General features: G+C 33.7%; 3 protein-coding genes across 3 annotated transcripts in view; all 3 read left to right on the forward strand.

The window, feature by feature from the left end:
- The first annotated feature begins 384 nt into the window (after positions 1-384).
- On the forward strand, positions 385-2092 carry LOC131803717 (nuclear pore complex protein Nup50-like). The gene has a single exon (XM_059125286.1). The coding sequence runs from the start codon at positions 471-473 to the stop codon at positions 1926-1928; it is 1458 nt and encodes a 485-aa protein (XP_058981269.1). The 5' UTR covers positions 385-470; the 3' UTR covers positions 1929-2092.
- An 8171-nt stretch (positions 2093-10263) lies between these two features.
- Positions 10264-15964, forward strand: LOC131803718 (uncharacterized). The gene is made up of 3 exons (XM_059125290.1): positions 10264-10560; positions 14684-15541; positions 15693-15964. Exons 1-3 carry the CDS (start codon positions 10356-10358, stop codon positions 15878-15880), a joined length of 1251 nt encoding a protein of 416 aa, XP_058981273.1. The 5' UTR covers positions 10264-10355; the 3' UTR covers positions 15881-15964.
- Positions 15965-17571: 1607 nt separating this feature from the next.
- LOC101894495 (heterogeneous nuclear ribonucleoprotein K) overlaps positions 17572-23593 on the forward strand; it is a 115157-nt gene continuing 109135 nt past the window's right edge. Inside the window, exon 1 of the mRNA XM_059125299.1 lies at positions 17572-17859. The gene's annotated coding sequence lies outside the window, so the exon portion shown is untranslated. The remainder of the gene's footprint in view (positions 17860-23593) is intronic.

Consider the following 23593-nt stretch of genomic DNA (forward strand, 5'->3'; position numbering starts at 1 on the left):
TCGTCACCTGTAATAATTATACCATGAGCAAGAGTAAACAAAATAGAGTTCTCGAATGCAAAACATAACAGCATGGTTGCCAACTTCTGATTGTTTAAAATATTGAATTTGACGGATTTTTACTAGTTATTTGTGCCCGTACTTTCTGGATACGAAATTCTTAACATTAAATTATAGGAGAGTACCATAATGAATTCATTGGAATTGAACGTTTAAAACACGTACACGTTTAAAGGCTAATGTGAACCCAATACATGAACATAGTAGAACAGGGTGATCTTGATAGGAGCGTTTTTCATAATACTTTAATTTAGCATCTCTAGAATTCAATGCCACCATTTTGCGACGCACTTCTCCCTTGTAAATTGATTTTAACGCCGTTACTGTTCATATACTTAGACTTTGCAATCTCTTGCACGTTTGGTCGGCTTGGTTGAAAAAGAATTTATTGCTAATTTTTTTCGCATATTATGGCTGGTAAGAGGCAAGCTACCTCAGACTTAAATCATGACAACTGGGATCGTGAGGAAGAGCCTGAAGAACGTGGAACATTCAAAACCGCTGATGAACAAGAACTTAAAAATCGTGTTATCAAAAAGGCCGCTAGGCGAAGAGTAGCCGGTACCGATTCTGCGGATTCTGGTACAAAGAGTGTTTTTAGTGGTTTTTCAGGCTTTGGCAAACCTTCGGCAACAGCAGCTACAAGCACAGCGGGAGCATCACCCTTTTCATTTCTATCAAAGATATCATCGGCCACCCCAGCGCCAACCAGTATTGCAACAAGTGAAACTCCTAAGCCAGCTGCCACCACGTTCTCTTTTGGATCATCAGCGACAACAACAAAAACAGAAAGTGCCAAAGAAGTTAAAAGTGACACAAAGTCTTCGGAAACATCGGATGAATATTATGCCAAATTGAAAGGTCTCAACCAGGCGGTTAGTGAATGGATAAAAACTCATGTTGATAAGAACCCCTTGTGTATATTGACACCTATTTTTAAAGACTATGAAAAGTATTTGGCTGAACTTGATGAAGAGAAGAAAAAGACTGGAGATAAAAGCACAAGTTTGGCAACCGTCAGTGATGAAAAGAAGCAAACGACTACCGCAACGTCTTCGGCAGGGATTGGAACTTTCAAGTTTTCTGAAACTTCTACAGTTAAAAGTTCTACAACATCAACGCCATTTTCATTTTCATCTGGTGCCACAACAACATCTACTGGAGCCACAACGTCCACCACTAAAACAAATGGTTTTAGTTTTGGTTTAAAGAAACCTGAGGATACAACGGACGCTAAGACCACGCCAGCAGCAACTACTGGTTTTTCGTTTGGTCTTAAACCGAGCACAGCATCCTCAACATCTAGCACTACCTCCTCTACTACATCTACCACGTCAGCTGCCCCCACTTTTAGCTTTGGTAAACCAGCTTCAGCGTCTGATGGTGATGGAGCGCCCAAACCATTTTCATTTACGCCTGGAGGTACTCCATTTAGTTTTGGCAACATAAAACCTCCCGAGGCACCCGCACCATCAACAACTGAAAACGACGAAGAAGACGAAGAACCACCCAAAAACGAATTCAAACAAGTAGTTGAAGATGATGCAGTTTATTCAAAGAAATGTAAGGTTTTCGTTAAGAAAGACGGCAATTTCGCTGACAAAGGTGTTGGCACGCTCTATCTGAAGCCAATTGAATCGAGCGAGAAAACACAGCTTATTGTGCGAGCCGACACAAATTTGGGCAATATTTTGGTCAATTTAATTCTTAGTTCTGCCATTCCGGCCCAACGTATGGGCAAGAATAACGTCATGATGGTTTGTATACCGACACCAGATGTTGAGAAGCCTACACCAATGCTGTTGCGTGTTAAGACTGGAGAAGAAGCCGATGAGCTATTGGCAACTATTGAAAAATATAAAAAATAACTTTTCAAATAAGGACCGCAAAGAATAGAATACAAATAATTTGTGTTTATGTTTTTGTTTAAAAACTCAAAACGCATACGTACACAATTTTTTGATGTTAATTTATTTTTTAGTTATCGTCGAAAATAAAATAAAAGAAATAAAATAAAATAGGATAAAAAATATATTTTTGTTGCTCTTTTTATGGATTAAAATATTCATTAATGTTTAAATGTCGAGGAAATTTATAAAAATAAATGTCTATTGAGCGGAGGGAGACAATCTGTTTCAATAATGTTTCTTATTTGGATCAGATTGAAGAATGGATTAGAAAAAAACGTAGAAACGTAGAAAAAAACGTACGGTTTTCTAATTCATCTTATTATACCAGCAAGAGCCACGTCGTGTTAGTAATGATGACATTCCTTAATAAAATGTTACCCTCATAAAGCATTCTGACTGACATATTTTCAGTCCTCAGGGTTTAAGTTCGTGTTTAGAAAAATGTGATCTGTAAAGGCCCGATTATTGATTATTCTAACGTGGTAAATCAAATGACTTCTTTATATCCTACACAACATAGTGGTAAGGGAATGATGTCTTTGTGCATTTGTTTGCAACAGGGAGAAAGAAGCGATATAGACCCATAGTTACTTTTGAGGGTCTTCATAGAATCACTTTCTGAGTCGATTTATGTATGTCGGTCCGTCTATGTATTCTTGTGAACAAAATGCAGGTCCTATTTATTATCCGATTTAGATGAAATTTTCCAAATAATATTTTTTTGGCCCAAGGACGAACCCTATTGAAATTGGTGATAATTGGGTCAGATTTAGAAATAGCTCCCATATATATCTTCAACCGATTTCTGGATAATTGTGCACTAAATCATCCGACCGAATTCAGTCTGGAAGCAAGTACATCAATATCAGTCCAAATGACCTGAATTTTGGTATGATGACCTGAATTTTTTTTTTAATATAACCCTTCTCCAAGTGATATCACGCACTATATAGCAAACTATAACTGTTCCCAAGGTGGTATGATCTACTTGAAATAAACTATTTTGTTACGGGAGCCCTACTAAGTATGCATAGTGGTGTAGGGTATCATATAGACGACCTGCCCGACTTTTGACTTTTCCTTACTGGTTTTCAAATTTAAATGGGATACTTTAAGGAGCTCTTAAGAATTTTTGACATAAAAAGTAGCGTTATACTTTATAAACTATGCGGGTATTATATATTACTATACCATAAATACAATTGAAATTATATATACCATCAATACAATTGAAATTAGTTTATTATATACTTTTAGTATATTCATATTATTTTATTCTATACTAAATACGCGCTGCATTTTAGGTTGACATTTTTTGGGAGTATTCTAAAAAACTGCTAAATAAGGCTATCTAAGGGCTTTCGGGACATAAAATATGAAATTGGATGGTATATTCCATTCCATTCAATTTGACTGGGACATTTTTATGTCGAATGTGACCTCTAGTGCCACATATACAGGGTGAGATAAAAAAACTGCAATAAAGTCAAACGCCATAATTTATACTTTTATTTTATTGAATGAATGCAAAAAATGTCGGAAATAGCATCAAATCTTAGAATAAGTTTAGATTTTTTCGAATTGGCACGAATTATGGCCTTCAAATGGCCAATGAAACCGTCACACGCAGCCCGAATGTTGCTCTGCAATATTTTGGCCCATTCCCGGCGATGCGGGTATTATATATTACTATACCATAAATACAATATACTTTTAGTATATTTATATTATTTTATTCTATACGTTTAGTATATTTATATTATTTTATTCTATACTAAATACGCGCTGCATTTTAGGTTGAAATTTTTTGGGAGTATTCTAAAAAACTGCTAAATAAGGCTATCTAAATAGGTATTTTTAGGCTGTTATGGGGCGCACATAAGGGCTTTCGGGGCATAAAATATGAAATTGGATGGCATATTCCATTCCATTCAATTTGATTGGGACATTTTTATGTCGAATGTGACCTCTAGTGCCACATATACAGGGTGAGATAAAAAAATGTAATAAAGTGATCGACACTTTGGTTTTTTTAGTGCCAACCAAAGTGCTGAGTGTTATGGTGCTGCGTCCTGTTGGAAGGTCCAAGGTCTGCTGCCAAAATGCGTGCCAAGGCTTAAATACACCCTTTAGAATATTTCACCCGTGGAGACGGATTATGTTAAAAAATATATATATCGGAGCCGAGTTGCACAAAATGGAAACGTATATCCCGAAATTCACTCCATTTGGGCTGATATTAGTTATTATTTGCACAATAAACCTGAAATCGGATTATGGATATATGGGAGCTATATCTAAATCTGATCCGATTATCGCCAAATTCGAATTGGTTTGTCTTTGGGTCAAACAAATATTGTTTGGAAAATTTCATCTCATAATAAATGCGACCTGCATTTTTTTCACAAGAATACATGGACGGACTGACATGCATAAATCGACTCAGAAAGTGATTCTATGAAGATCAAACAAACAAATGCACAAAGACATAGTCCCCTTACTACTATGTTGTGTAGGGTTTAAAAATGCACGCTGTGACATTTATGTTGAAAACCCCTCACTGATAAAAATGTAAATTTTGATAAAAAAAAAAAATAACCTTTAACCCAAGGAAATTTTACACAAAGTTAGCTGACATCTTTGAATAATCTCTATGTATTTTTATTTGCGTGGAAAACTTGGTAAGTCCAACAGAAAGAAAGTTACGTACGGTGTCAGAAGAAAAGGTTAATAGACAAAAGAGCAACACGTAACATAACTAAAAACATTATAAATCTGGTTCTTTTGTTGGGGTTGGAATTGCTTGAAACATTTTACTACTTTCATAAGGGGCATTATTTTTTTAAAACTGTAGAGTCTCTATAAGGAAGTGAAACAATTGATTCCGAGTAAGTAGACTTTGACTGTTAATTCAATTTTACTATTTGCATTTATCAACAAGAGTAGACAAAATGTGCATGTTCGCTATCAATGAGTGAGAATCAATGAGTTTTTTATCTCCATTTCTCCTTATTAAAAAATGTGAGGCTTTCAGAAGACACAATTCCATTAATCAGACTACCAATGTACAAGAGAAAATGTTTAGAAACAATTTCCGATTAATGTTGTCTTTCCTTTCATTTATTTATTATACAGCGTAATATGAAGAAGCCCATATGGTCTCAAATTTATATTACATATCTGCAATACCCTGATTAACAAATAATAATATTAATATATTTTAACAATTCAATAAGTTTAAACAATCCTATTAAATTTAAAAATTCAATAAATAACAGTCTTAAAACTAGTAATCTATTCTAAGAATTCAATAAATACGAATGACTGCACCACGATTCACAGTCTCCAACTAAACAAATGTCTAGTAAGGTAATTGAAAAGTGCGGCGGACTTAACATCACGAAATAGTAATTTACATCATAAAACCCTTCAATTTGAATCAATAAGATAATACCAAGGCTCCCGAACCCAACAAAAAGAACGTAAAACAAGACTGTAACCACTTAATAAACATAATATATAGGATAATGCATTTACCCCAGATATTTAACCACATGATGACTAAACGGAGAACTGGTATAGGTAAAATTACTTAAAGCGAAAGGAAGCTGATTCCGCAATATCACAGCTCAAGACGTTCTTCTTGCAAAAGACACAGTAGAATATGGGTTATTTCAGGTGACATAAAAGTACATACCAAAATTCCGACTTTTCGTCGGTATGGTAGTATACACCAAGATGACATCAGACGAATTCACATGTTTATCAGAATCTATGAGAAAATTCAGTAAATTTGTTTCATTCGTAAATTGCTGTAAAAAAAATGCATTGAGCGATGATTTCTGTATGTTTCAGGTCACTTTACCCTGAATTTAATCTCAATATTTACCTAATTTCTATTTACAACATTTGTCTCATGCAGAAAATATACACCATGCAAGGTAATCGTGATCGTAACCACTAATCTTTTAACTATTTAATAACGATTTCATTTTATATTTTCTGTAGTATAAATAACTGAGAATATGTCGCACAATACAATGTTTTCGGCGATATTGAGTAGTTAACATTTCGAATCCCTTATGCCTAAAAAACTATCAAAACCAAATTCTTAAAACTCTGATGGTCTATTTAATACTTAAAAGTTATATAACATATGAGCAAAATTTATTTGAATCTTTTTTATATGAAGTAGTGATTGGACTGTTTGCTCCGAAGCAATACATGAAAAATCATTAAGAAATGCATTCCATTCAACGCATTTTGAATTTTATATTTTCGCTAAAGTAACATTTTTACAATCTTTTCAAGATTTTTTAAAATTCTACGATAAAAAACGAAACGTTTTTTTATGACACTCGTATCCAACGGGAGGAAGCATTGAAGCGATTGACTTTTGTTTCACTTCAAAGCACTAATAAAAAATAAAGTGATGTGATAGAGGTGTAAAAGGACTGCATTTTAGCCCAACAACGCCCTTGTAAAATATACGACTACTTCCTTCGTGCCAAGAATCAGTCCGGGATTATTTCAGATATGCCCGAATTTAGTTGAAATGACACTACATTGTAACGTAGGTGGTGAGGATCAGATTAGTTTAAAAGAAATTATTGCACTTTCAATTTATTCTTAAATAAAACATAAAAAAGGAAACAAAAACTTCTATGTAAAAAATAAAATGAAAAATATTTTTACAATTCCAGAGTCCACAGTGCCAAGAACGGTACCAAAATCATTTATAATAATAAAAAAAATACAACAAAGATAATATAATTCAATATAATTAACAAATGTGTGTAGATCTAAGTCCACAAAATGCTTCAAAACTTGAAAGTGTGTTGTGTTTCAGGTAACTATTTATAAAGAAAACCCGGCAACCCTGTTTACCTCGAATAGAAACAACACGGCCAACTATGATCATTGCATTGTCTTTTCTTAAATCTTTCCTTTGAAAACAAAGAAGATTAATTCAGGTAATTTCAACCCCCTTCAACGATCCTTGAAAATCTGGGGATGTTTGGAAACAGACGTGTGTAAGGGAATGTCGGTTAAAAACACCCCATCTTAACCCTCATTAAAAAGAAACGAGAAAAACTGGAAAAGCCTGAAAAGAAATTGTTCTTAATAAATCTAACAATATGCAAATATAAAAATGCATAACAAATAAAAATGCATTTTTGACAATTGTCAAAAAAAAAATCACCCCAAAAATATTGATAACCAATTGTATTTTCCAACCGCAAATGGCAGCAGCATCCTTTATGCGTTGTTGATTGCAATCTTATTTACAGGCCGGGGATTGTGCAATATGCTTTGGAAAATACATACTTTGCAACAATCCACGGTCTTCAAATAATTATGCCCTTATGCTCACACACACTCGACGAAAAGCAAAAAAAAGTAACAAATACACAAAGAAACCGAAATTATAAAAAAAAAACATAACCTCATTTTCTGTAGATACGCGGCAAGTTAAAAAGATTTAACTCTACATTTCATGGCCAATAAATCACTGAACCCAAAAAATAATAATTCACATTATGGTCACGTTTTCTTGCAAAATTACAATTAATAATTTACCAATTTGTTAATTTTAATTTGTCATTCCCATAAAACCTTTGTTGTATTTTCTCTTTGTTACTGTTGTTACGCTCTGCATCCGCGATACTTTTTCTTTACCATATAATTTTCCGTTAAAACTGTAATTTTTAAAACGGTACAATATGTTGTTGCTTCTAACTTTGCACTATATTTGTTGCAAAATCTTAGAACTCCTATTCTCCTGGATTTTTAAAGACAAATGAAAAATAAATCAAAAATTTCCCTCCAACTAAACATAAAACGAAGTCATCCTGGGGTTGTTAGTCACGGCGTCAGCATATTCTGTGAAGCCGTTGGGAAAATCACACACGTCTCCGTTAATCTGAATGACGGCGTTACAACCTTAGAAATGTAGTTAGTCACGGACGTACTGTGAGAAGCAATAAAGTACAAACGTATATAGTTTTTCATTTTCTTTTTTATTCATTTAATTTTGTAATGGCAAAATAAAGTAGAACAGATTCAGGAAAGCTACTAAATAAATATATGTCACGAAGCTACTAAATATAAAATGACATATCAATATTTTTTGCCTAAAAATAGAAAAAAAACCTGTAAAGTATACAAGACACCAACAGCGAAGGTGCGACAGCACATAAGGTGATATACTCGTATTTTTTATGTTTCCTAAAATTGCAAAATGTAGAATACTTTATGTACGTATGCAGTTTGGTTTGAATTTGAAAGGGATGTTGCTTTTTCCACGATTTTCTAGTGATTGCTTGAAGTGTTGAGAAATTTGGACCTACAGCTAACAACTATACATGCAGTGGAATTATATGAAAGCATTAAAATTAAATATTTTAAGAGCTATTCTTCTGCATATTAAATTGAATAATCCACATTCCAAAAATGAACATTTTTGAAATTAAAACAATTTATTGAAAATTAATTGTTTTGTTTACATTTTTGGACATAAAACTATGATATTTGCATTACGTACAAAAACAAATTTGTATGTGTTTGTGTTATGTTTGTTGTTACTAGGACATAACCATGGTAGATTTAATAAGGTAAAGTTATGCAATCATATGTTTACTATTTATTTTTTTAAATTTATTCATTTGACAACATCTCATTGTCAAAATGTATACTTACAAATCTGTTGTATACACACAAATCAGAGATGAGAACATGTTTTCTTCACAGTGACATCTTAACTCGAATAAAATTTACGAAAAGTGAAGTTGTACAAAGAGGTTGTACACTAAGTTGTATCGTTTGTGACCAAAACACACAATTTGCGTACTCTCCAAGTTGTACAACCAGTTGTATCGTGTGTGGCTTGCATTATATCTTATAGATATGATTTCAAATATGCTAGTAAAAATCTGTGTCTAAAATCATAAATCACTTCACTATTTCGAAATACTTTCGAAATCAAATTTGATTAAATTGTAAAAACACAACGCTGAGTCTTGTAACTTCAAATTTACTAACAAAACAAATGCAGCAAGCGTTTGTTTGAGACTTTTCTCACAATGTTTTAATTGAAGACAATATCTCGAAAAATGGATAAAATACCGGATATTTTTTCTCAGTTCTAGTTCTTAATACGATTATAATTCTTTTTCATCCCAATGCGCAAAGAACTATTATTTTAACAACAATAAACTGAATATATGTTTTGACATTACAAGACTACTAAAAGAAATATTGTATTCAGACGATCACTGGCCTTACCTTGGAAATTGTTGTACTATAAGAGGGACTTTGTGCAAATTTCAGATGTACTATCAAATAAGAACAACTCTTGCTTATTGTAGAGTAAGTGTGCCTAAGTTCGGCATGTCCCAGTAGTCGGCATTTTTTATTTTTAAGTCCAAATAAATGAAACTATTATAACTAAATGTATTTTATTTACTTCAAATATATTGTCAGCTATCTTTGTGAACAATTTTGCTAAGAAAAAATGAATTATTCTAATAAAAATTAAATTTTTGTCTGTGAAGGTCCTCAACAATTCATATTCTTAAGAAAGTACAATAAAGACGTCGAATCAGTTTAACTAAACAAAAATATTTGTCAAACACACGAAAGAGAAATCAAACACATAAATCAAAAATATTATATTTTAATGAATTAATTTATTATTATTATTAATTATTCTTACAAAAAAATTGGTATGCCGACTGTTGGAAAATGCCATACCGACAATTGGCAAGTGGTGCCGACTACTGGCAAAAAAGCATTGTTTTAATAAAACTACAAATTTATGAAATTTAATAAAAAGTTATTAAAACTTCACTGCAAAAACTATACAAAATTTCGAATCTGAATAAATTAACTTTGAAATAATTGAAATGTTCCACTCAGAATGGCGAGCGATTAAATACGCGAAAATCCTAAAAGTGCCGACAACTGGTACACTTACCCTATGACTCATAACAACAAATTAGTACTTTAGTTTTCATTTTAATAAAACTAAATACAGTTTGTAAAAACACTTATTATAGGTACGTACCGGCAAACATTTCTATGCCATAAATGGTTTATCTTATTATAAACAAAATGCACACACAAAACATATACTACATATTTGGTCATAAAAACAATAGAAATTATCGCATTTATTTGTGAAACAATCAAAATTGATAATCAATATCAGTTTTTGCCAAAGAAATGGTAACAAGAAATGCCAAGATAAGATTATATGCATGTATGTATATCAACATTTGGATTGTGTTTGGAAAAAACTTTATTTGCTGTGGGAGTTTACAATGGCCGTAATCCAATGCAATTGTTAGTTGTTAATTGAACGGTAATACAAACGGTCGCTAAAACATGGCCCCGGCACCGAAATACAATATTGCTTTGGATTCAAATTTGCCCGATTGGTTGGAGCAAATAACCTTAGATGCAGCCGTTTCCCAGGCGGTCGGTGATGATTTCCTCCGAGTGTCAAGTGTTAAAATTGAGAATGCCTCACAGAGCGGTGAAAATTATTCGTCGTTGATGATGCGTATTAAAGTTGAGGTGGGATTGAAAAGTAAGTGAAATTGTCGGTATCTGAAATCTCTCCATTCATACAAAATTATAAAAAACACAAAGGTAGAAGAATACAGGTAGATCCATCAACGCTTGGGAACATTGATATGTCAAAATTTTAAAAATTTGCTGTCAAAAATAAGTCGATTTTTATACGTTTTCTTTTACGAAGCCAATCGGAGGTTATTATGATATGCATTTTCAAAAGATTTTAGTAATTTCAATAATTTTTAAAATGCATACGATTTGTCAAAAAAGGTAGATTTTCATGTTTATACATGGCTAGAAAAGAAAGGTTTCTCAACTTCAAAGAAAGTAGAAAAAATGCAACTCTGTGCTGGAGTCTTATAGTGTCAAATAGACTTTTAAATATGCAACAATTGGCTTTGTTTATTTTTAATTTTTTTTTTTAACAAAATTCATATTGGAAGATGGAATCTAAAATAGTAGGACAATACAGTTTTATCACAAAATTGTAGAATTTGTTACAAATTTGCATTTATTTCAAATGATTTCAAATGATTTCAAATTATTGTATTTTTTAGTCAAGACAATACACGAAAAAAATAGTTGTGTTCCAGTACTTTTTTAGTAGTAAAACTAGCAGAAGAGAGAACAGTTCGAAATGTCATTCTCATTTAGATTTGCTCAAAAAATAAGGGAACGGAAAATTAGCAGAAATGCGATAAAATGTCAACATTCAAAATTCCAAAAGGAAACAGCCTAAATCGGACTGGTGAAACCTTACTGAAAAGATCATTTTCTTTATTAAAATGTATCAATACATTTTTCAACCTTGTTAGCCCTGCCAATTAAATGTCAAATTTACAATATGCACATTTCTGCTCGGCCAAATTCATGTAGCTAAAACAAGCAGAAATGTGCACCACTCAGCGCCATTTTTTTCTCGAGAGAGCTGCAAGTTTTGCTAGTTTTTGGAGTACGGGAACGCGTTGTAGCAGAATTAGTGCTAATTAGTACTAATTTGCAGGTTCTGGAACACAACTAATGTGTATATGTTTTGACAGAATAGGGGCACCAAAAGAAAAAAATTGTATTTTGGAGGTAGATTTGTTCTACCTTCTCTAATTGTGCCTTGTATTTGGGGAGACTGGCTAAAGTCATCGGCTGGCATCTTCGTAGAGGAACGAAGTAGTTTTAGGTCGATTTAGGTCGATTTTTGCCCTAAGCTAATTTGCTCTTTTCCGATGAAACCAGCCGATAACTTAAGCCAGTCAACAAAGCGCTTTATGTATGTTCACCTTTATTTCCAATAAAAATCGCCTGGATTTTCAATTTGAGTAAATCGAACCTCACGTGTGTGGGAATAAAGAATATTGCAAAATTAATAAATGAAACATTTTTTACACTGAAAACACAAGGGATATAGATGGTACAATAAAAAGGCAAAGTAGAGCTACCAGCTGATTACGATTTTTTTCTAAGTGTGCCCGACTTCTGCCAATTTTGATTGGAAGACGCGCGTCAGTTTTTCCATGGAATTGAAAGATAGAACTGTTTAGATAATATTTTTCAAAGAAAATCCAGATATTTCATTCATTTTTCTTGCTATTTAACTGATTTTAAAAATTGGGAAAAATATTGAATAAATGAAAACAATAAAATAAAAATTTGACAGGGAGCGGGCATAGTCTCAGGGCTGTATTTCTGTAGTTTTACGGAGGTGTTCTACCTCCTTATTGTACCATGGAGATATAAATATATATAGGTGTCATGTGCAATTTTTTTAATCCAAAAATGATAAAAGTAAAAAGGTAAAATCATTTCAAATAAGCAATCCCATTTCTGCATTTTCTGTAATTTACCTTGTCACATTTCAATACATAAAAACAGGTCCCCATCTCTGATTTGTGTATGTACAATGGATTTATAAATAGAAATTTTGTCAATGAGATGTTGTCAAATGAATAATTATTGAAAAAAATGTAAACATGACTTTACCTCCTTGATTCTACCATAAATCCAAACATTTTTAAAGCATTTAATGAATGTAGCGTTTTGTAGGTAGCAAGTAGAATTATCTTGTAATCTAGTAAGGATAGTAGATTACATCTTTTGGGATTAAAAGTTAGCGCTGTGACAGTGCGCCAGGCACTCTGTTCTCGCGGTTTATAATTTTTTCATGTTTGTGTTTATAGTATATAGAGATCGGGATATTAGAATTATGCACAATACAAATAATTTTGCAAAAAATCAACAAACTTTATACAGTTGTTATAGATAATTTGGAAGTAGGAGTTCACAAGCTACAGAGTAGATTTTGTATGATTAATACAATCATATCATTTTTCCAGCTATAAAAAACTCACGTGCTTATATTGATCCATTTCTTATCTACTGATAACTGAACATTATCAAATTGTTGTGTTAAACAACTGTCAAAAATGTGGGGGGATTATTCAGTTGTAGCGGCGAGTATTCGCAACACACAGTGCGGGTTTTTCTATATTTCTTATTTTCTAAAACTATTTTTGTAATGCTATTAAAATCAGAGTTAATTTGTTTTCCTAAATCCGAGAATGATCACAAAGATGAAAATGTAAGAAATCTCACACTGCATTTACATTTTAATCTGGCACAAAAGCAAACAAAATTACACATTCTTTTAAAATTTATTTTTTAGGGATATTTTTCAATATTTTTGGTATATCAATGTTCGCGAGTGTTGATGCATCTACCTGTGTTCTTCCACCATGCATTAAGCCAGCCGATAACTTATATCAAAAAAGCGTTTATGTATTCTCATCTTTAAGGTGGGAATACATAAAGCGCTTATCTCACGGGCTTAAGTCATCGGCTGGCTTCTTCGGAAATGAACAAAGGAGCCTAGGGCTAAAATCGAACTAAGTCAACCTAAAACTCCTTTGTTCATCTACGAAGAAGCCAGCCGATGACTTAAGGCAGCCAAATATGCGCTTTATGTATTTCCACCCTTAGAACTCAGTGGTTTAAGCAAGGCAAACAAAACAGGTAGACTAAATTACTAGATCGAATATGGCAACCCTTTTTTAAAGTACTCGACCTTGTACAATAAGTGGGTAGAACAGCGTCGTAAAACCACAGAAATACACAAATGAGGCTATGCCCGCTTCCTCTCAGAATTTCTTTGGTATCATCCCCATTTTTAAATAGTGTTAAATATCGCGAAAGATTACTATGATCCAAAGTACACAATTTTTCGATCCCATAGCAAAACTGGTAAATATATTTAAAGCTCGCCCCGCAATGTGTGTTCCGTATCTTAGATACGCAAATTTTATTTATCTTTTCTTGGGCTTTAACTTATAAATATAGAGATTTTAAACCCTTCATATTGAGGAAACTTTCTTGGTGCTATTAGTTCCTGTGTAGTCCTTGAACTAAAACGAAATCTTGTGCTGACTATTTCCTGCAATGATATTAAGGTCAATTCGGGTTGACAATCTTCTACCGATATTATAGCAATATTATCGCTGCCATGCCATAATGCCAAGCTGCTTATGTATCACCAACTTTGAAAACAATATTTATTATTATTAATATTATTAAAGTCATAAATACATAAGGCCCGGTTCATTTTCGATGAAAATGTACGTTTCTCGAAGCCTCATCGCATTAACCCAAAAACGTATAATTTTGCGATAAAACTAGACTAAAGATGAGAATACATAAACAGCTTGAAGTCTTCGCATGGCATATATTGTGACATATCATAAAGGGATGCCAAAGCCATACACAAATTCTGCCGTCATTGTTCCTTATAATTTGACATTAAAATGCCTGGCTGTGATGCCAAGTTGCTTATGTACCCTCTCCTTAATTATCTTGAATCAGACATTGCCTTAACACTATCGTAAAATTATATATTTTTGGTTGAAGGAGCTAAAGGTGAGGGTACATAAGCAGCTTGGCATCGTGGCGGCTAGGCATATTAATGTCAAATGATAAGGGGAAACGACGGCAGGATTCGAGTGCGACTTTGAAATCCTTTTATGATCTGCCACAAAATATGCCAAGTTGCTTATGTATCCATACCTTACGGTTTTTTCTAAAGACGATCATTTTCATGAAACGTGATTTTAACATAAAAAATGCATAAATCTACTATCTTCTTTATCTTACAGATGGAAAAGATAAAAACCTATCCCTCTTCCTCAAAACTTGTCAAGCCAATGAAGCTATGGCTCAAATATTAGATATATTTCGTATTTTTCCCAAGGAAAATGAAATCTACCACAAAATTTTACCACGCTTCAAACAACTCTATGCCGATGCTGGGAAAACAGTTGAATTTAGTCCGAAGGCGTATAAATTTGATGTAGACGTAGATAAGGACTATGTCCTGCTGGAGGACCTATCCACGAAGAACTATAAAAACGCCAATCGTATTGTCGGTCTTGATATGGACCATATGCATGCCGTCCTTAAGAAAATGGCTGAATATCATGCCGTCTCTGCGTGTTATGTGGAAAAATATGGGTCATATGGTGAAGATTTTAACGTTGGCATGTTTAGTGAGAAGAATCGTGGTATTTTGAACGAATTTAATAAATCAACTGGATTTCTCACCCAACTAAAGAAGTGGCCGAACTGTTCGGCTTACTATGAGAAATTAGCCGACAGCGATGAGTATTTGGTTAGTCGTTTGCTAGAGGATCAACGTGTTAATACGGGAGAATTTAATGTCCTCAATCACGGAGATTGTTGGTCCAATAACATCATGTTCCAGTATGATGCCTTTGGAAAAATCAAAGATATGCTGTTTGTCGACTTTGCCTTGGGCAAATATGGTTCACCGGCAAATGATTTATATTATTTCATATTGTCCTCATGTTCGGCTGATATAAAATTGACGAAATTCGATTATTTCATACGCTTCTATTATGGACATTTGGTGGAAAACCTTAAATTGTTGCAGTACGCTCGACCGCTTCCCAAATTAATAAACATTCACGGAGCATTACTGAAAAATGGATTGGCTGGTAAGAAGATGTGATCTACACGCACACATTAATATAGATAAGCTCGAATAAATCAAATTCAATTATCATTATCAATTATCAATTTCTACGAATTTCTCTATCTTTAGAATTTATTATTTTATTATTTTGCTTTTGTTTTCTATTTTTTTAGCTTATATGATTGCATCCAAAGTTTTGCCAGCAGTCATTTTGGACAAATCAGAAGAATCAAATTTGGAAAACTATACAAATCATAAATCGAAAATGGTCTATTCCATGTATAGCAATCCAAAATATGTTAAGCAAATGGTAAACATTCTACCTTGGCTGGACAATCGTGGTCTTTTGGATTGGAAGTGAGACTAGAAATTGTAAAAATAAATATTTTTCAATGAAATATACAAAAATTTGATTAAATTTAAAATAAATCAGTTCCAATTCCAATTTGAAATCTTTTTCAGCTACTATTTAGCTTACTAAGAAATATTTAATGCCATCTAGTGGCAAATAGTTTAACGCTGAGGAAACTTCGCAATAAGGTGTTACTTTAATGGTGGCGTGTACAAAAGTGACATATTACGACATCTGTTATCAGTTAGAAAGTTTTTTTTTTTAATATAAAGGCCAGTTTCTGTTGTCGATATGAATGCGAATAAAAATTAACTCTATTCCAAACATTTTTCATGTTTTATTTTTTGGGAGTTAAATCAAAAGTATAAGAGACAATGTAGCCTCATTTTAAATGAGTCATGAACTTATTATGGATGTTTTTTATAATAGTAAAAAGTTTTACATTCTTGTAGTTGTGGAAAAGAGCATACGTTTTGTACATCTGCTGAATGCTGCCATTTGTATTGTAACATATTAAAATTTAAAAAATATTTTAAAAATGCAGTATGTGTTTGTAAAGCAATAATTTTTGAAAATGTTATTTTATAAAATATTTTTGCATAAATATTTAAAAGCTGTTCTGCCTCCATGCATGGATCCATCTATCCATAGTAGAACTAAGAAGGTAAAGCCATGCAATCATATTTTTTCAATTTTTTCAAAATTATTCATTTTACATCTTATTGTCAAAATATTTATTCATGAATATATTGTATATACACAGATTAGAGATGGGAACCATGTATGGCACAATTACAGAAGGTAGAACAAAGCTACCCCCATAAATACAATTTTTTCTTTGGGTGCTCTTATTCTGTCATGTACACATTTGGTGCATGTATTGTTTTGAATAAAAAATAAAATAATTTGAAATTATTTCAAATTCAGGTTCCCATCTCTGATTTGTGTATGGGCTTACAAATATACATTTTGACAATGAGATGTTGTCAAATGAATAATTTTGAAAAAATTGTGAACATATGATTGTTTAACTTTACCTTCTTAATTCTACCATTGAAAATATTTTGTTTTTATTTTTCAAAACAATGAACACCTACAAAAACACCAGCTAGTAGCTCTGCCTTACCTTTTTATTGTACCATAGAATAAACAATACAATTCATGGTACAATAATAAGATGCGGTACCAGCTGATTACATTTATTTTTCTAAGTGTGCCCGACTTCTGCCAATGAAATGTTATCAGATAGGCAATTTTGAAAAATTGCAAACATATGATTGCGTGACTTTACCTTCTTAATTCTACCATGGGCAGAATGTTAAAACTGTTATTGTTATGATATCGAAAGAAATTGCAAAAATATAAGATTCTGGCGTGTTATGGAACAGATCACTTGTTATTATTGCGGCATGGTGTGAATCAAAAAAAGTAAATCATTCTATGTTGATTTATAAAATACGAACCCGAAACATCAACGCAAAGAGAGATAATCATTTTTTGTTTCAATTCAAAGTTTCATATGACCGCGCCGAATTTCGTTATAAGAGCGAACAAGGTTGTTAAAATGCTAATGAGAACATGGCAAAACAAATGAACAAGAACAGTTTCAAGTTATCAAAGAGTCGATAACGATGGCAACGTTTATTCGATTTTTTACCAGGCAAAATCGATTTTGTCATTAGGGCAAAAGTCGACTTACATACCCCTAAGTCGTGAAGTTCGCATAAGCGCATAGTGATGTGAAAAATCTTAATTTCTGCAAATAAGAATATAAACTGTGTTAAAATCAATTAAAAGAACAAAAATTAAAAGTAAATAAAAACGCATCGTTATTTTTATAACAAATAAATGCAGATTGTGTGTCAAAACCAAGACAGAGTTTGACTTATCAAAAAATAAATTTATAGAAGAAGAAGCAATTCAGCATAGAAGCCAAATTCCTTTCAATTTTTTTGCTATATAGACGCGGAACTTTACAAAAAAACAAGGTGAGTACAGGCGACAATTAAAATACATTCTTGCAATGGAGAAACAAAAAGTTTCGAGTCATGCTAATTGACATGTTTGCTATTACAACTAAAACATCGATAATTAATAGAGTGTGCAATTATTCTAATACGCGGGGAGGGGGTGGCAGAAATGTGCAAAAAAATATTTGTGGTTTAGCGAGTAGCGTTTATTTATTGCAAATATTTTATGTGATTATGTTGGTGTGTGTGTACTTCAAAACATAATCTTGCAATGCTAATTTCTTTACATTATTTGAAGAGTTTTTCTTTATTGTCCTCCCTTTGCCTTTTGGCTGTTCTTTGCCCGTTGTTAGTACAACGGTACACTACAAGTCATCTCGGCATTATGACTTTATGGTTGAGTGATTTTTATTTTATTTTTGTGGTTAATGTTGTGTATTTTTTTTTGTTTCATTTTATTTACATACATTCATAGGTGCGTCTTCGTTCGTTTTGGGTAAGGGCGAGTGTGTGTGCGTGTTTAAATTTGTTTGCGCCAATTATATTGTTGTTTTTCCTCCTCCTAACATGTTATTTTTATCAAATTAACTTGACGTGTTTTCGTTGTTGTTGTAATAAAATTATAGCATACTTCTTGATTTTTTAAGAAAAAATAAATTGTGAATTTATTTTGTCATCGTTATGTTTGTGTTATTGTTGCTGTTTTTTTTGTTGTTTTCTTATTTCAATGTGTGTATTGCCTTCGTTTGTGGTGTTGTTGTCTTTATTTGTACGCCTGCGCCAGCAGAATTAGGGACATAACGAGACCAGTGTTGCATTTTACGAAAACCATCCATCGTATGAACACAGCGAAAGTAACAACAGGAACAACAACATCAACTGTGACAGTGGCATCTGCAACAACAAACAATGCAAAAAGATGGCCGCATTTTTTCTCCGTGTCATATTTGTGTTCTTATTTTTTGAGTGGTGCATTAACCTCTGATGCGTGTGTGTGTTTTTTGTTTGTTTTCAAAATGGAAATATATCTGTTTTCTTTTTGGAAGAAATAAATTCCAATTGGATTCTCTTTTGTTATTGTTGGTTATTTTTAGCTAGCCGTTGTATTGTTTCTAATATAAATGCGTTTGAGCAGTGCCATTTCAAAGGAGGGGAAGAAAATAAGTGAAACACGCTTATGACCAGATACTGGTCATTGTGTGACGGGAAACTTCCAATGACATAGGCCTGAGTAATCTTGAATGTGACAATAAGAGCTTTCACTGGCACTATAGCTAACCCACATGAGGTAATACTGTTTATAGGGATATGGAACACTTTTAGTATAGTAAAAACTCAGAATTTGAAACTTTGAATTTTTTCCAGAGGTAGGTTTTTGTACCCTGATTTTGGAAAACTATTTTTTGAGGTACGGAGCTGGGCACCCTGTTTTGAGCCGAAAGTCCGTGTTCATACCTTGGTTAGACACGGATATACTATACCGATATAGATAAGATTTGAAAGCTTATGAAAATACCTATACAAAAGGTGGGCTTATTTAAAAGGGTTTTATCCCTCTAAAAGAGTTAGGCTCCTCTAAATGTTAAAAAATGACAAATAATAAAATATTCCTATGTTAAATTATAGCTGACGGTCTGGCTTTTCAAATACGGATCCAGAAGAATTAAATTCGGGAACCAGAGAGGTTTAAGAGATTTTCTCCTCTAGGTATGTCCAATACCGGCTACCGCATATATTTGGTCCTACTTTTTGCGATTTTCACTTTTGGTGGTTTAATCAAAAGTACCGGTCCAAAAATCGATAATTTTAAGACCACCATTAGCATAAACATCATCTGGAAAATTAAAAAAATCTGGATTTTTTACTAAACTAGAGTTAAGCCGAAGTTTATTTTATAATAAATAGGAAGGTGAGCCTTTAAAAACAAAACACAATATCGGGCAAATTGTAGCCACGAACATGTATTTTGCATAACAAGGCAGCAGCTTCGTTTAACCGCCGAGAGAAATTGGCCACACTAGTCAAGATGATTTTTCGATGGAATTCCAGATTATTTTCATGCTTTTAAAAGAATTCATTAGTAAAGAAGCGACACATGCCTTGATTTCTTGTGTCAACAGAATTTTGCAAACCTTAGGTTCCAATATTTATACGAGGAAGGGATAAACCTGGGTTTCCTTTAGCACTTGTATGTAACAGTATAACAATATTAATCTCAGTTATTGCAGGGTATTTATTCTTCACATCACTAACTTGTGCCAAAAGCTCGCATTTTACACATATTTCTGTATTGTGGTCCGACAAGTTGCTTCACGGTGACTACCTATGAAGCTTAATTTTTACATTTTTAACCAGTGAGTGGTGGTAGGTTTAGCAGGACAATTAAGGTGCAGCGTATTGGGTGGACCTGTATCACACGCCGCTTAGACGTTTCGCGCATCTTCGTCAATTCGTGTTCAATGCGAATTGAGACTACTGAACGTGATTGCGCCAAAACTACTCTAGTCTTCATACGTTCTTCAGCTGCAATGGAATTTAGGGGGACGGTATTCATACTATAATTGCTGATCGTATATGTGACTGTATCAGTATGAATGCAACTCAGACCCGCCTTCTCCTCGTCTTGATCTAGAGGCACTCTTTTATGGCGTATGTCCTTAATATATGTCTGCTGGGTGAAGGAGATTTATTCACCATATGATGGTTTGGATGACCCCCACGATAGCACCCAAGCAGGAACTGCAACGAAAGTACATGGTTATCTTGACGTATGGGAAGGACCTTCGCCTGCTCATAAAGACGATTTTCACCGCAGCATTCTGGCAGGCTTAAATTTTATCGTAAATCTACAGGCTGATTTCATCAATTTGCTGAAGATAGTTTTTTTTTTTTGGATAAGCAATATGGTCCTGAGGCAAAAGATTAATACATTACCAATATTAGAGTTAATGATTGTTCTACTCAGAATTTTATTAATTCAATTTTTTGAAATGATATTCATTTTAACTTGAAGTCGATTGGTTTGGTTTAGAAGTTTGGCGTCAGAGAGATACAGAGTCGAAAACAAAGGTTGGACTTCCATTTTTGCTGTTAAGAAATATGTAGACTCTAAATTTCGCTTTTGTCTTACATGCTAAAATTCAATTTTTGATTTTACTGTCAGAACCCAAAGTCGAGTTCGGGTTAACAGAAATTTCATGTGCAATAGTGACAACTGATGATGATTTTAATTTGTTGCCTTATAATAACATTATAAAAGATACCATTTCAAAAATATTTATGTCACGTTTAATTAATTAGACAATTTTAGATATAAGTAAAAAGTAAAAATTTATCAAGGCTTACAAGATAACTAACAGACATCAAAATGTTTCATTGGAAACGGGTAAATTAAAAATTTTTTCTATTATTTATTGGAACCTCTTGTTTATATAAAGATTAAAACAGACGTTGATACTATCAACTTAAAACACCAAATCCAATACTCAACTTATTACGAGTTTATTTGTCTAATTTGACATGTTTCCGATTGCGCTGTATCCCAAGAGACAAGTGAAAAAATTCCCCATGACAAATTTCTATCATTAAAAATCCAAAGAATTTTACGTTCTTCTACCAGAAATTTACTGTTTCTCTTAACCCAAATTGTTGCTGTTGTTTTTTTCATTTTAGGAGATTAATCGTTGGTCTTGTCTAAATTTTCACACACCCCCACACACCAAATTTAAGCTGTCATATGGAAATCATAAACATATATTTTGTGGCTATAGATGTATGTACAATGGCGGCACATTGTTGTCACCACTATGGCTAATTTAAATTTATAGTAGCATTTCCAATTTGGGCTAATACAAATCACTTTAGTAACGCTTCTTAGATGGTTTATTTTTATTAGAGATTTAATGACATGTTTTGCAGCGTGTTGTTTTTTATGTTGTTTGTTGCCATTTAAAGTTTCGAGTTAACAAACTTGCAAAACACTTTGTTGAGATTTGATTGTCGCCAATGAAAAAATACACTATGTACAAAAAGTATGTGTATGAAGAAATTTATAAACATTAAAAAAAATATTTAATACAATGGTTATTTGCACAACTGATATGTATGTGTAGATTAGGTTAGAGGATGCGCGGTTGCTTAGCAACCACTCCACTCGGAGACCTGATGCTACATTGTGAGTGAAAAAATAAGGAAATAAAGAGAGAAAGTAAAAGAAAACGCTTATGTTAAAAAAGGGGTATATCCATGAAGAGTTTATCCTGTTGTCTTTAGCTATTTTAGTCTTCTAGCTAGCTGAAGAATAATTGACGGCTCAGTATTGGAGAGTGAAGACAGATCATGCAGAGTTTGCTTACATTGACACAGTAAGTGTTCCGCAGTTTCTATTTCATCCTTGTCTTGACAAAGCCTAGAATAGCCCGTATGGTCACCCCCCCCCCCCCCACTTGGACGTCATGGCCCTAATAATACAGTGACCTGTGATTAAGCCTACTACAATTTAGCCATGAAAATGAGTGAAAAGATCTCCTTTCGGAGATTACTGGCCATGTTTTTTTGGGGGCAATACGGCCTATTGCATTTTGCCAAGTGTGCTGAAATCTTCCATTAGTGTTTGTGTATAATCTGGAAGAAGTGACACGAGGTTTTTTTCACCGAGCTCTCAATCTCTAGAACAGTTGACTCGGAGCCGCTTCTTGCCAATTCATCTGCAGCTTCAGGACTACCATAGATTTGATGGTGGATGAATTTAGCAGTTTCAGGGCCGCTTGAATATCGACATATATAGTCATCAGCAACCTGTTCGATCCATTAGCAATTCTACGGCTTTCTGACAGCAAAGATTTCTGCCTGGAATACGCTACAATCTTTATTGAGCTTGAATGAATTCCGGATATTCAGGCTTTCGCAGAAAACACCTGCACCCGTTCCACTTTCCATTTTAGAGCCGTCGGTATAGATAGCTATACCACTGAAAGGTGCTAGGTATGTGGATGCCCAGTGTTTCGAAGTCTAGCCTAGTAGATATATAGTAACTGGGTAAAACCCGACCCCCTTAGTTCTCCACATAATTCAATATGGCCGAATATCCGTAAGATTGACTACGCCATTGACCACGTTCATTGAGTGTCAGTGCACATCTCGCAGCATGTTCCTCTACAAATAAACTTAAGGTTTTTAAGTTAAGTAGGGTGCCCAATGCAGATTGAGGTGTGCTTCTGAGTGCACCTGTAATTAAAAGTGATGCTGTTCTTTGTACTTTGCCAATGTTTTTACTGAGGGAAGCCTTCCCCAGAGAGTGCCATCAAACTAACCATTTGATGATATACGGTTTCAGTCTTCAGCTCTTCCCTATGGAGTTTTTGCAGGAGTAGAGTGCTATCAAGCCTCGTTTAGCGTGTTCATCGATGTTCCTCCTCCAGTTCAGACGCTGGTCGAGAATGGTGCCGAGACACTTGGCTTCAGACGAAAGACTTAATGTGACGCCATCCAGCGATGGTGGTAAAAATTCCGGGAGTTTCCGCTTCCTCGTAAAGAGAACAAGCTCTATTTTAAATGGGTTGACACCAAGCCCATTGCAACGCTCCCATCTCAGGGTCTTACATAAGCTCCCTGCATTAGGTCTGAAATAGTTTGCAAGAATTTCCTAGAATTTCCCTTGAGGAGTGTCCCTGGACACTGATTTCCTGACGGAGCACTCCCCTACGCTTGAGTTGATGGTGATTATAATATCTGCAAGAAGGGTATATTAAAT

This window comes from Musca domestica, unplaced genomic scaffold (genome assembly GCF_030504385.1).
Source record: "Musca domestica strain aabys unplaced genomic scaffold, Musca_domestica.polishedcontigs.V.1.1 10, whole genome shotgun sequence".
NCBI classification, from domain to species: Eukaryota; Metazoa; Arthropoda; class Insecta; order Diptera; family Muscidae; genus Musca; species Musca domestica.

Coding starts and splice junctions, on each gene's coding strand:
- LOC131803718 (XM_059125290.1), top strand. CDS start 10,356: ATGGCCCCGGCACCGAAATACAATATTGCTTTGGATTCAAATTTGCCC. Junction 10,561..14,683: donor AGTTGAGGTGGGATTGAAAA/GTAAGTGAAATT, acceptor TTTATCTTACAG/ATGGAAAAGATAAAAACCTA. Junction 15,542..15,692: donor ACTGAAAAATGGATTGGCTG/GTAAGAAGATGT, acceptor CTATTTTTTTAG/CTTATATGATTGCATCCAAA.
- LOC131803717 (XM_059125286.1), top strand. CDS start 471: ATGGCTGGTAAGAGGCAAGCTACCTCAGACTTAAATCATGACAACTGG.